Below are 13,698 nucleotides of genomic sequence, written 5' to 3' on the forward strand. Positions count from 1 at the left end.
TGACATGCATTATAAATGTCTTTTTTCAGTGTCTAACATTGTATTATAGTAATAGGAGTTAGTATCAATGTGTTTGTGTCTCTAAATACCATATTGGCGGATTGCCGTCATCCAGGTCATTCATTTCCTGGTCGAAAAAATCAGGTCATTCTGATTTGACTCGCATGGTGACGTCACGTGGCGAGGATGGAGCGGATAGTGATCTGATTGGCTCTGTGGTTGTAGCGCACCAAACGGGGTTTGACAGAGAGAGAGAGAGGGAGAATCAGATAGACCCGCGCGACAGAGCACACACACACACGCGCGTCGCGCTCTCATCTCTCGGTCTGTCTCTCTCTCTCTCCCACTCTCTATCTCTCTCTCTCTCTCTGATTCGGGAGCATGAACTAACGCCCTGTCTATAGCTGTAGCGCGCAGCACAGTGGAAGACTTCCTCAAATGGGAGAGGGAGAGAGAGAAAGAGAAGGGGACCTGCGTATCTCGCATGCAGCTGTGTTTACACAGTGCTCTCTCTCTCTCTCTCTCTCTCTCTGTCTGCCACTTGCAGACTGTGTGGATGACTGTCACTGAAAGTGCTTATGGGCGGAGCCAGGCCAATAACAGGCTGAAATCTTGAGGCTGGAAAATTATGCTTTTGAGTACTCCATTAGAAATATAAAACAATGATTTTTTTTTAAATAAACCTTACAGATGTCTTCCATAGACTCACAAGAATTGTGTAAAGTTGCCCAAATAGTGCTAGGAATAGCAATGCAGGTCCCCTTTAAACAGCAGTCTGTTATAATCACATTTTTATGAGCTAACGAATTCCGTTATATTGGACATTTGTATTAATTATATCAAGCGAAGAATGAGAAATTTGGCACTACTGAGACGGCAACATTTAATGTGGGGTTCACTGAAATCTAAACGTTGCGTGATTTGCCGAATCCAATTACTATCTCTCGCCTCCCAACGAAGCGAAGCTAATCCAGCATCAAGCTCCCGCCCTGCCATTCTCATCAGCCACAGGCTCGGGCTGCAGCAGCTGTCACACCCCAAATGAATCTCGAGTCGACATCGCTTCACCTTGTTGTATCGGAACACTACACATATCATAATGTTCACAGCAAACTGTAGTTGATCACAGTTGTCATGCTTCATTGCCTCGTTTGCTAGCTCGTCGCCACATATTATGCAGAGAGGACGAGCCACATGCTCGTAACGCATTTGTTTATTAATTATTGCCTACATTTAGTTACAATCAAATAGTATCATAATATGCATTACTTTAATGTGACACGGCGGTCAACCAACCAGTTGCATAGGATTAAAAAATGTCAACACTCACTCACCCCGTCTTAACCCTTTAATCGCCAAGGACGACTTTAGACGTCATTGCTCGCCATGCTTAATCTGCCAATGACGTTGTACAGCGTCTTTGAGATCAATATTTCAAAAATCTGTCATGGCAATCATATTTCACCCACGGAGACTTGAGACTTGCTGTTGATCTCCTCTCAACTCTCCAACGGTTCAAGACCGCCATCTGGTGGCCGATCGGCGAATCGCCAACACCGGAAGTGAGCGGCCGGAAGTGGTGCTCGCCCATATTTCGTCCGGCCACTCGCTATCGCTCGCGGGACTCCAGCTTGATACACTGGATAGCGATCCGTTGCCAATAACTCGATAAACAACATGATTTGGACGTATATAGTATTATACAACCTGGAAATGGATCGCATATATCAACATCCCATAATAGCGATCTTTCTGCTCCACGCTGATCACCCAACGGTCAGAGGAAGCTGCGGTGAGTTTCAGCGTGTTTGATTATTATTTTCGATACAAACTGCTCTGATCAATATATGACCCATACTACATAAATGATTTAACGTGGGCCACGGACTTATAAACCCCCCCCCCCCCCCCCCCCTCCGGTCACCAGCAGATGATGAGGCATGACGTTTAGGACAATTGACATTTTTTATCTGACGTCAATCGGTATCAAACTACATTTGATGATCTAATATATGTATTTATGGCTATAACTCACGTTCTATGGAATGCTGCAGAAAACGATAAAAACATATTTATACATTAGACCGTATTTTAGTATGAATGTGTGAATGAAAAAGTAGAACGTTGCTACATCCTAAACGATAGATACTTGACATTGAATGGGCCATAGTAATGTCAATTTAGCAATACAATTTAAAAAGTTATAGCCCTGCAAAGAAGGGGAACATCTCCATAGACTGACAGTGGTGGCAGAGAGTGGATTAAGATCAGAATAATCTCTGGCAGATAAAGGGTTAATTCCCAAAGAAGTGCCTCCGTCTCTCGTTGTGCTGGATGAAGTCACTGGCAACCGCGAGAACCCGTTGTATCCGTTTTGTACCTGCGAGAACATGTACCTTCTCCCTGTATCCGTTTTGTACCTGCGAGAACATGTACCTTCTCCCTGTATCCGTTTTGTACCTGCGAGAACATGTACCTTCTCCCTGTATCCGTTTTGTACCTGCGAGAACATGTACCTTCTCCCTGTATCCGTTTTGTACCTGCGAGAACATGTACCTTCTCCCTGTATCCGTTTTGTACCTGCGAGAACATAATACCTTCTCCCTGTATCCGTTTTGTACCTGCGAGAACATGTACCTTCTCCCTGTATCCGTTTTGTACCTGCGAGAACATAATACCTTCTCCCTGTATCCGTTTTGTACCTGCGAGAACATGTACCTTCTCCCTGTATCCGTTTTGTACCTGCGAGAACATGTACCTTCTCCCTGTATCCGTTTTGTACCTGCGAGAACATGTACCTTCTCCCTGTATCCGTTTTGTACCTGCGAGAACATGTACCTTCTCCCTGTATCCGTTTTGTACCTGCGAGAACATGTACCTTCTCCCTGTATCCGTTTTGTACCTGCGAGAACAGCGGGTCGTCTGGTTGGTTCGACTTTGATATATCCTCACTGGAACAGTGGACGTCTGCGAGGCTCGCAATGGTAGCAGCAGCCGCGGCAGGTGCACTGACTTGGGGATGCTCTTTGTGGCTGGTCCCCCTGGGGTGAGGGCGAGGCTAACGTTGGGGATGCTCTTTGTGGCTGGTCCCGCTGGGGTGAGGGCGGGGCTAACGTTGGGGATGCTCTTTGTGGCTGGTCCCGCTGGGGTGAGGGCGAGGCTAACGTTGGGGATGCTCTTTGTGGCTGGTCCCGCTGGGGTGAGGGCGAGGCTAACGTTGGGGATGCTCTTTGTGGCTGGTCCCGCTGGGGTGAGGGCGAGGCTAACGTTGGGGATGCTCTTTGTGGCTGGTCCCGCTGGGGTGAGGGCGAGGCTAACGTTGGGGATGCTCTTTGTGGCTGGTCCCGCTGGGGTGAGGGCGAGGCTAACGTTGGCGGGAACAGCAGAGGGGCTAGCTTGAATTGGAAATTCTGGAATTGGAAATTCTTCTACTGCTGGTTCCTCAGACTCAGAGAGCTCAACGCTGGCTGCCGCTGGAGTGACGGTGGTGGTTAACTTTGAGTTTGACCCGAAGAAATCTGTGATTTTTCGACGCTTCATCGTTTGATTGATTGATTGATTGAAAACTTTATTAACAGATTGCAGAATGGGTACAGTACAGTACAGCTCAATACATACAATTGTTAAGGGGATGCAGACCAGAGAAAGACTTTCGTCTTGTTTACATCAGGGTCCCCCATTTTCAATTCATCATAACATATATGACACACACGACATACAGATAGACAGTACTGCTACATCTAGACATTTATGACATACCAGATTTGCAAATACAGTACTGTTTGTGATACAAAAAGAGTCCAGAAAAGAGAGTATATACATTTGACGTAGAAATTGGAGGAGGTTGGGTAGGTGGGGTGCGGTTGGGTGGTGGGGGGGGGGGTACATTGGAGGTGGTTGGGTGGGGGGGGGGGGGGGGGGTTGGGTAGGGGGTGGGTGGGTGGGGGACACTGTACACTGTACATTGGAATATTGGCAAAGCCGTACTTGGTCATTTACTGTACATTGGAGGGGGTTGGGTTAGGACATTTACAGGGGCCAGTTTCGAATTGCAGTCTCCCGTAGGTGTTCTTTGAGTGTTTTTGAAAGTGGGTAGTGATCCACATTCCTTTACAGCTTTGGGTAGGGCGTTCCACGTTGATGTGGCATAATTGCGAAACGTGTTTAGTCCCTTGTTTGAGCCGAATCTGGGTTTAACATGATTTGTGGAGCTCCCTCTGGTGTTGTGATTGTGGTATTCACTGACCTTTGGGAAGTATTTTGACATGTACATGGGTACCTTTGTCGCGTAGTGTATCTTGTAGACCAGGCCCATTGCAAGTTGCTGTACTCTGTCGTCTACTCTAAGCCATCCTAGGTTGTCAAAGTGGGCAGGGGTGAGGTGGGTTCTAGGAGTAAGGTCAAGCAGTAGTCTGACCAGTTTGTTTTGAGATGTTTGTAATTTTGTTTTTAGCGCCTTTGAGGTGCTTTGGTACCATGAGGTGCACGCATAGTCGTAGTACCCTTGAATGAGTGCTCCTGCCAGAGTCTTCAGGGTATTCTTGTTTACCAGAGAGGAGATCCAATACAAGAATCGAGTTCGTTGGTTGAATTTTTTTTTATTACATTGGATGTTATTTTGTCACAGGAAAGATTAGCCTCTAGGATGGAACCCAGGTAGGTAATTTCCTTGTGACAATATTGTCACCCACTGTAACCGAGAAGCCGTCGGTCTTGCTGAGTTTGTTATTTGAACCGAAGAGAATGGACTCTGTTTTGCCCATGTGTAATGATAGTTTGTTGTCGGCGAGCCATATGCAGATTTTGCCTAGTTCCGAGCTGAGGGTTTTTTCAACCTGTAACTTGTTCTTGTCAGAGACCAGCAGGGCTGAGTCGTCCGCAAACAGGAACAAGTTGCAGTCACAAGCTGACGACATGTCATTTGCATAAATTAGGAACAGTAGCGGTCCTAGTATGCTTCCTTGTGGAGGCAATCAATGTTATCTCTCATATACTATAGATAGAGGCTAGACTACTAGAGCGCTATTTGAAATGGATGCACTGCACGTTAGTATGAGCTTACTTCTGTGTGCAGCCAGCGTGCTGCTTACATGACACAATAGCATGACACAATCATTAGGAAGCAGAATGTGTCGTTTGTGATAGGCCATCTCTCTCTCTCGCTCGTATAGCTGTTTGTCGTTATGGTGGCCAGACAGGCTCAATAAAAGAAAGGAAAAAAACATTCAATCCGAGTGCGCGCCAGCCTCGCTTTATCAGAGTGAAGCAACAATGAAACAAATGTAATGATTGTTTCGTTCATCGCATAGGCTATTTAATTTTAGCCTATTTTAATACAAATCAAATAATCAAATTGTGCTTAGAGGGAATTATTTTCACAGGACATTATGACCGGAGAGATTTAAATATGTCGGACTTCAACAGCTTTTCCTGGTAAAAAAAAACGGTAATTACCGGACAACGGAAACCCTGATATATATACGGTAGGCCTATAATATGCTATCGTATCACCTTGGATCAGCGCGGCTGCTCCCAGAACCTCTGGAGATGAACATGTTCCAGAGACTCGATGTAGAGATTCATTGAGTTTAACCCTCGAGTCAACCTTTAAAAAACCCACTACCTGTCTCCCTAGTGACCGAAACTGCGATCTCAGTAAAACATATCTTTTTCATGTATTGTTCCAATTTTCTTTCATGAATATCATTATTAACTTCAGTCCTCACCATACATATAGAATATTTATTCATTTTCAGGATTTTAACCATTTATTAAATTAGGGTTGGGGTTAGGGTTGGGGTTAGGGTTACCCTAGCCTAGGGTTACCCTAACCCTAACCCTAACCCTAACCCCCTAACCCTAACCTGTCCAGTTCTGCAACTAGGGTGAAAGGTGTGACACTTGTTGTTCACGCTCTTAATAGTGATTGTAAAAAAAATAATAAAACATGGATTATTGTAATGTGAGTCCAAGATGTGATACTGAGCAACTTTTTTGGCATAATACATGAAATCTAGCCAACGCTATCCACAAACACACGTAAAAAAGGGCTTTTTGACCAGAACTGCGACAAGGTTGACTCAAGGGTTAAACTTCATCAGCTTCCCACAATCACGAAAACAAGATCATTGAGATCAAACGATTAGTGTGCCACATGCATTATTTAGACTAATATTTGGTCATTTGTAGAAGATAAAAGGATTATATCTCAGAAGTATATGGATGAGGAGGCGTTGAGTTGACCGCTTGAGCCCTGGCGTCCCTGTCCAGGGGCTAGTGCTCGGCGGGATTTTCATTAGTATTATTAGTTACTGATATTTTCTTTTCGTGATATTTTCTTTTCATGATATTTTCTTTTCATAGTGTGGAAATTTGGGTTGTATGAAAATGAGCTAATATGAGTTGCATAAGATAATAGAGTGTGAAGGGGGTAGGAATACATAAGTTTACACTTCATCCTACTCCTTTTCTAACATTACTGTTTTGCTTGTTTTTATTTTGTATCTGTTTATTACTTTATTGTTTTATTAATATTTTTAAATGTATTTAATTTGTTTTTAATTTATGTTCAAAATAAATGAACTCATTAATTCATAATTGATGTTCTCAAATCAATGAGTAATTGTGCTTAATAATCGTGATTCCGATATCAATCGGAATAATGGCGATTATGATTTTTGCCATAATGGAGCAGCCCTGTAGCCTGGAGATGGAGTGTCTGACACCACTCTCTGCCTCTCTCCCTCAGCCTGAAGGAGCACCCGAGCAGCCTGGAGATGGAGTGTCTGACACAGCTCTCTGCCTCTCTCCCTCAGCCTGAAGGTGGAGTGTCTGACACAGCTCTCTGCCTCTCTCCCTCAGCCTGAAGGAGCACCCGAGCAGCCCGCTGTCGCTGCGCTTCATGGACGGGGGTCTGGAGAAGCGCTACTCCTCGGAGAAGGAGAGCCAGAGTGGAGTAGCCTTCTCCTGCTGCTGCGTGGTGCTGCTCTTCATCACGGCCATGGAGGCGCTCCTAGACCCGCTGTGAGTTTACTCCCACTGTAACAATAAAGACTTTAAAGGTAGAGTCTGTAATGCCGTCAATCGCTTGGTATTGCACTGTGTTTACATTTTAGATGTTTGTCTGATCTATGGGTTGGGAGTTGAGTGGGGGTAGGGAAGGGGTTGTTAATGCTGACCACACCTCAGGCTCTGTCAATAGAGGTCTGGACAAATTCACAGTATAATGAGTTACTAAACTCTAACCCACACTTCAGACTAAAACAAAAACAATGTAAACAAAGTGAAAGCAGAGGGCTCATGGAGGACAGGTGCTGAGCACCAAGCGCCTGCCAGTAACCAACCAACCAACCAACCAATCAACAACCCAACCAACCACCCAACAACCCAACCAACCACCCAACCAACCAACCAATCAACAACCCAACCAACCAACCACCCAACAACCCAACCAACAACCCAACCAACCACCCAACCAACCAACCAATCAACAACCCAATCAACAACCCAACCAACCAACCAATCAACAACCCAATCAACAACCCAACCAACAACCCAACCAACCACCCAACCAACCAACCAATCAACAACCCAACCAACCACCCAACCAACCAACCAACCAATCAACAACCCAACCAACTAACCAATCAACAACCCAACCAACCGGGGCTGTCAGGTGGCGTAGCGGAGATTGCGTTCGTCACCAACGCTGGAGACGCTGGGTTCGCGTGTTCGAATCCAGCTCCCGGCGTTGTCACCAGCTTGGCTGGCCATTCACACTAATACAATTGGCAGTATTAGGGGGTGGGGAAAGCTGGCGGGTGGGTCCTGGGCGTTGTGGACAGCGACCCCTACAGTTCGGTCGGGTTAGGGTTAGGGTTAGGGGTAGGGTTAGGTAACCCTAACCCTAACCCTGCTCAGCGAGGGTAGGATCTGGAGAGAGGTAGTGCGGCCTCCCACACGTTACACTCTCCCAGTGAGAATCTGCGCACACATGCGTCGGAGGAAAGCATGTGACAGTCTCCGGCCTCTCGGACCAACAGTAGGGGAAAGTGCGCAACAACCAAGAAGGGGGTTGGGAATTGGCATAACGACTAACAGTGGGATGGGAGAAAAATCGAAAAAAAGGAGGGGGGGAAAGATATAAAAAAATAAATAATAATAAAAAAAAATAACCCTACCAACCAACCACCCAACAACCCAACCAACCACCAAACCAACCAACCAATCAACAACACAACCAACCAACCAATCAAAAGTCTGTGCCGACCAACTGGCCCCGGTATTCACTGACATCTTCAACCTGTCCTTGGAACAGGCTGTCATCCCCACCTGTCTGAAGAAGTCCACCATCATCCCTGTACCCAAGAAATCTACGCCCGCTTGCCTCAACGACTACCGCCCTGTAGCCCTCACCTCCATAGCCATGAAGTGCTTTGAGAAGCTAGTGAAGGGCTACATCTGTTCCTCCCTCCCCATCAACCTGGACCCTCTGCAATTTGCATATCGCCCCAACAGGTCCACGGAGGACGCCATAGCCCATGTGCTGCACACAGCAGCATCACACCTGGACAAGAGGCAGGGGAACTATGTGAGAATGCTGTTCATCGACTACAGCTCAGCATTCAATACCATAGTCCCCTCCAAACTCATAGCCAAGCTCAGGGACCTGGGCTTGAACTATGACCTCTGCCAGTGGGTCTTGGACTTCCTGACGGGCAGACCCCAGGTGGTAAGAGCCGGCAACTGCACCTCCTCATCCATCACGCTCAACATAGGGGCCCCCCAGGGCTGTGTTCTGAGCCCCCTCCTCTACTCCCTGTACACACATGACTGCGTAGCACAGCGGAACAACAACACCATCATCAAATTTGCTGATGACACAGTAGTGGTGGGCCTGATCTCTGCCAACGACGAAAGGGCCTACCTGGAAGAGGTAGAGAACCTGTCACAGTGGTGTCAGGAGAACTGCCTCTCCCTGAACGTCAGCAAAACAAAAGAGATGATTGTGGACTTCAGGAGGTCGGGGGTCAAGGACTACAGCCCCCTCAGCATCGACGGGGCACCGGTTGAGAGAGTGAACAGTTTCAAGTACCTCGGAGCCCACATATCCGAGGACTTGACATGGACCACACACATTGACAGTGTTGTGAAGAAGGCACGACAACGCCTCTACTTCCTCAGGCACCTAAGGAAGTTCCAAGTCAGTCAGAAGATCCTTAGGAACTTCTACTCATGTACAATAGAGAGCATCCTGACCGGCAACATCACCTCCTGGTTTGGGAATAGCACTGCACAAGACCGTAGCAGACTACAAAGAGTGACACGTTCAGCCGAACGCACAATTGGAGGGGGGCTTCCCACCCTCCAGAACATTTACAACAAGCGGTGCAAGGGGAAGGCTAAGAGAATTATTAAGGACTCGAGCCACCCGAACAACTGCCTCTTTGAACTGCTGCGGTCAGGCAAGCGATACCGGAGTCTTAAGGCGAGCACAGAAAGACTCAGAAGAAGCTTCTATCCCCAGGCCATCAGGCTGCTAAACGAACAATAATCACTATGCAACAACCATCAAATGCACACAGCACACACACCCACACGCACACACTCACTCAAACAAACAACACACTGCAGCACCCACTCTCCACACTTTAGATCACACAAACACACTTACACTTTATATTTATTGATAAAGGATTTGCACTACAACTCGTACACCTACTGTGAATTGTACCTAAATTGCACCTCGTCCCATTTCTCCATTTATGCCTTGCACTATATAGTATTGTATATTAGTACACTGCACAGTATTGTATATTGTATGGTAACTACGTCTATTCTGCATCGAACATTGTACATATGTCTAAACTGAACACTGTGACCTCATTTTTTTTACTTCTAATTTTACTATGTTATTTTATTTCATACTTATCTTGTCTTGCACAGTCTCTGGAGCGCAACAGTAAGAAGCATTTTGTATAAAAGTATTCTGTACTTCTGTATGACAACTATTAAAGAAACTTGAACTTGAAACTTGAACAACACAACCAACCAACCAACCCAACCAACCAACCAACCAACAACCCAACCAACCAACCAATCAACAACCCAACCAACCAACCAATCAACAACCCAACCAACCACCCAACCACCCAACCAACTAACAACCCACCCAACCAACCACCCAACCAACCACCCAACCACCCAACCAACTAACAACCCACCCAACCAACCAACCAACTAACAACCCACCCAACCAACCACCCAACCAACCACCTACCCAACCAACCAACTAACAACCCACCCAACCAACCAACCAATCAACAACCCAACCAACCAACCAACCAACCAACCAACCAACCAACTAACAACCCACCCAACCAACCAATCAACAACCCAACCAACCAACCAACTAACAACCCACCCAACCAACCACCCAACAACCCAACCACCCACCCAACCAACCAATCAACAACCCAACCACCCAACCACCCAACAACCCAACCACCCACCCAACCAACCACCCAACAACCCAACCACCCACCCAACCAACCACCCAACAACCCAACCAACCAACCAACCAACCACCCACCCAACCAACCAACCAACCAACCAACCAACCAACTAACCAATGGAGTGCAGTGATCATCAAGGTGTTTCTTTCGAGCACCTTATAATAAGTCTATATAAAAAAAAGAAATAAAAAAGAACCATAAAACCAAGTAATATAATATATTATATAAAATATTACTTTGATTACTACTCTGTGGTGTCTCCATTAGGCCTGTAGGCGGAGCTCTAACCTGGAGCATGGGTTACACCGGGCAGGATGTGCCCCGGCGTGACACACCAGGTGGAGTGGATGACTGAGCAAGTTAGCTCTTGGTATGGAAGTGAATAAAGACAGACGCTGGTACTAAAGTGTCCATTACTCATTCTTATTACGACATAACATACTCATTTATAGTAACTATAGTAAATGTAATTAGTTACTCTCCACCTGGATCACTGGTGTAGTACACTAAGGTACATGTTCTCCCAGACATCTCATGGTGGTTGTGCCTGTGTGTTGGTTCCTCTGGCAGGCTGATAGTGAACTACGTGACCCTGGTCCTGGGAGAGCTGCTGCTGCTCACCCTCACCCTCTGCTCCATGGCCGCTGTCTTCCCCAGGGTATTTATTGTTGTTTGTTTATTCATTTATTTGTTTACTTATTTATGAATGACTAAATGTATCTTCATTAACCCAGAGGGGGAACATATGACAGGAGGAACATAGCACGATGGCCCAGACACACAGGTCAATATGACCTCATGAGTTTAGAATCGACCATATTTACACGGTGGCCATTTTGCTCTTATGTCATGCTCAGATTCAGGTTCCTCTGAATTGAGAATTGATAAAGTACAGTAGCTAAGGAGGCAACCGCTCTGACCCACTCACTGTGTCTGTCCGTCTACATGTATTTAGAATGATCTGTCTGTCTCTTGGACATAGGGCTGAAGACACGTCTGTCTCAAGATTTGGGACAGAAAGTCGAGACGGGATGAACTTTTGGGAAATGATGCATACATCTCTGTCGTATGGCCCATCACTATTAGGATAAGTTACGTTAGCAATGCACTGTTGTTTATGCAAACGCACAATTATATTAGTGAGATTCCTCTTGCTTTCACGATAAATAGTATACCGGTAAACAAAGGAATGGGATTCGCTTTTACCACTTGGCCAGGATTGTGGAAACTCTTGATTAAGGCCAAAAACCTCTTATAACACCTCAAAATCATCTTGCTACACCCTGTTGGGCCAATCCCCAGAACCACTCATCAAGTCAAGTCAAGTCAAGAGTTTTATTTGTCACGGCATACAAGTATACAATGAAATGCGGGGGGTCTTGCCCGCAACGATGTGCAATACAGTAGTAACAACATATAATAGAATCCAATAAAACAACATTGTGCAATAAACAAGTAACATAGTAGGGCATATCGGTATTTGTACATAGTTATTTACATATTTTATACAATCTCAGGTTATGCTATACTATTTTTAAAGTGACCTTTCCTTAGTGGCCATAAGTGTGGGCGTGTGCAGCATGAGTGTGTGCTTGCTCATGTTAAAGTGGCTGCTAGTGTGTGAGCGTGTACAGTGTGTGTGTCATGTGTGTGCTCATGTGTGCTTGTGTGTGTAGAGTTCAGTGTTCAAGGCTCTGATGGCCTGGGGGAAGAAGCTGAGCCGAAGCCTCTCTGTCCTAGTAGCTGGGGTTCGCAGGCGTCTGCCTGACCTCAGCAGCATGAACAGGCTGTTGTTGGGGTGGTGAGGGTATTTCATTATTCTGCAGGCTCTGGATTTGCACCTCTTGTTGTATAGAACCTGCAGGGGTGGTAGTGCAATACCCGTGGTACGCTCGGCTGAGCGCACCACTCTCTGTAGGGCCTTCTTGTCCTGTGCCGTGCTGTTTCCATACCAGGCAGTGATGTTTCCAGTCAAGATGCTCTCTACAGCTCCGGAGTAGAAGGACTGGAGTATCTTCCCAGATACTCTGAACTTCCTTAACTGTCTCAGGTGGTAGAGGCGCTGCTTCGCCTTTTTTACGACTGAGTCTATGTGTGTTGACCATGTCAGATCCTCTGAGATGTGGACCCCCAGTTACTTAAAGCTGCTCACTCTGTCCACGGTAGCCCCGTTTATCCTCAGTGGTGTGTGTGTCTCCTGCTGTCCTCTCCTATAATCCACGATCAGCTCCTTGGTTTTACCAATGTTCAGGAGCAGGCTGTTGTCCTGGCACCAGCGTTCCAGTACATCAACCTCCTCCCGGTAGGCCTTCTCGTCGTTGTCCGAGATCAGCCCCACCACCACTGTGTCGTCCGCAAACTTCACTATGGAGTTGGAGCTGAACTTGGCCACACAGTCGTGTGTGTATAGTGAGTACAGCAGGGGGCTCAGAACACAGCCCTGGGGGGACCCGATGCTCAGGGTGATGGTGTTGGAGGTCTGACCCCCCACCCTGACCGCCTGGGGCCTTTCGCTCAGAAAGTCCAGTATCCAGGCGCTCAGAGCGGAGCTCAGACCCAGCTCGATCAGCTTGTCCACCAGTCAGGTGGGGACTATGGTGTTGAACGCTGAGCTGTAGTCAATGAACAACAGTCTCACATAGCCCCCCTTCTGGCGGTCAAGGTGAGAGAGGGTGCTGTGCAGTACTTGGGAGACCGCATTGTCAGTGGACCTGTTTGGCCTGTATGCAAATTGCATGGGGTCCATATCACTGGGGAGGGAGGCACAAATGTGATCCTTGACCAGCCTCTTGAAACATTTCATGGCCACAGAGGTGAGTGCCACCGGTCTGTAGTCATTGAGACATGTTGGGGAGGGTTTCTTTGGTACAGGGATGATGGTAGACATCTTGAAGCAGGCAGGGACCACTGACTCCGCCAGGGATTGATTAAATATGGCGGTGAACACTGGGGCTAGCTGGTTGGCACAGGACTTAAGTATGCGTCCTGTTATACCATCTTGGCCAGCAGCTTTTCTGGTGTTCACCTGCATAAATGCTCTTCTCACACTGTGTTCCGACAACGAGAGAGCGTTCCCGCCCCCCCGCGGTTGCCCCCCTCCACAACAGCCGGCGCGCCAGTGACGTCACTAGCCGTTGAGCTAGCGGCGCCACTGTCTACACCAAACCGAGCGTAGAAAGAGTTG

At 46.9% G+C, this 13,698-nt stretch overlaps 1 protein-coding gene across 1 annotated transcript in view; it reads left to right on the forward strand.

Moving 5' to 3' along the window:
* The window catches only part of LOC311228412 (adenylate cyclase type 3-like), a gene marked incomplete at its 3' end in the record, with an annotated part of 80,770 nt that overhangs the window by 37,128 nt on the left and 29,944 nt on the right, over positions 1–13,698 (forward strand). Inside the window, exons 9-10 of the mRNA XM_084314320.1 lie at positions 6,862–7,023; positions 11,085–11,172. Coding sequence (XP_084170446.1) covers positions 6,862–7,023; positions 11,085–11,172 — 250 coding nt within the window. The remainder of the gene's footprint in view (positions 1–6,861; positions 7,024–11,084; positions 11,173–13,698) is intronic.

This window comes from Notolepis coatsorum (genome assembly GCF_963971535.1).
Source record: "Notolepis coatsorum genome assembly, chromosome: 5".
NCBI lineage: Eukaryota > Metazoa > Chordata > Actinopteri > Aulopiformes > Paralepididae > Notolepis > Notolepis coatsorum.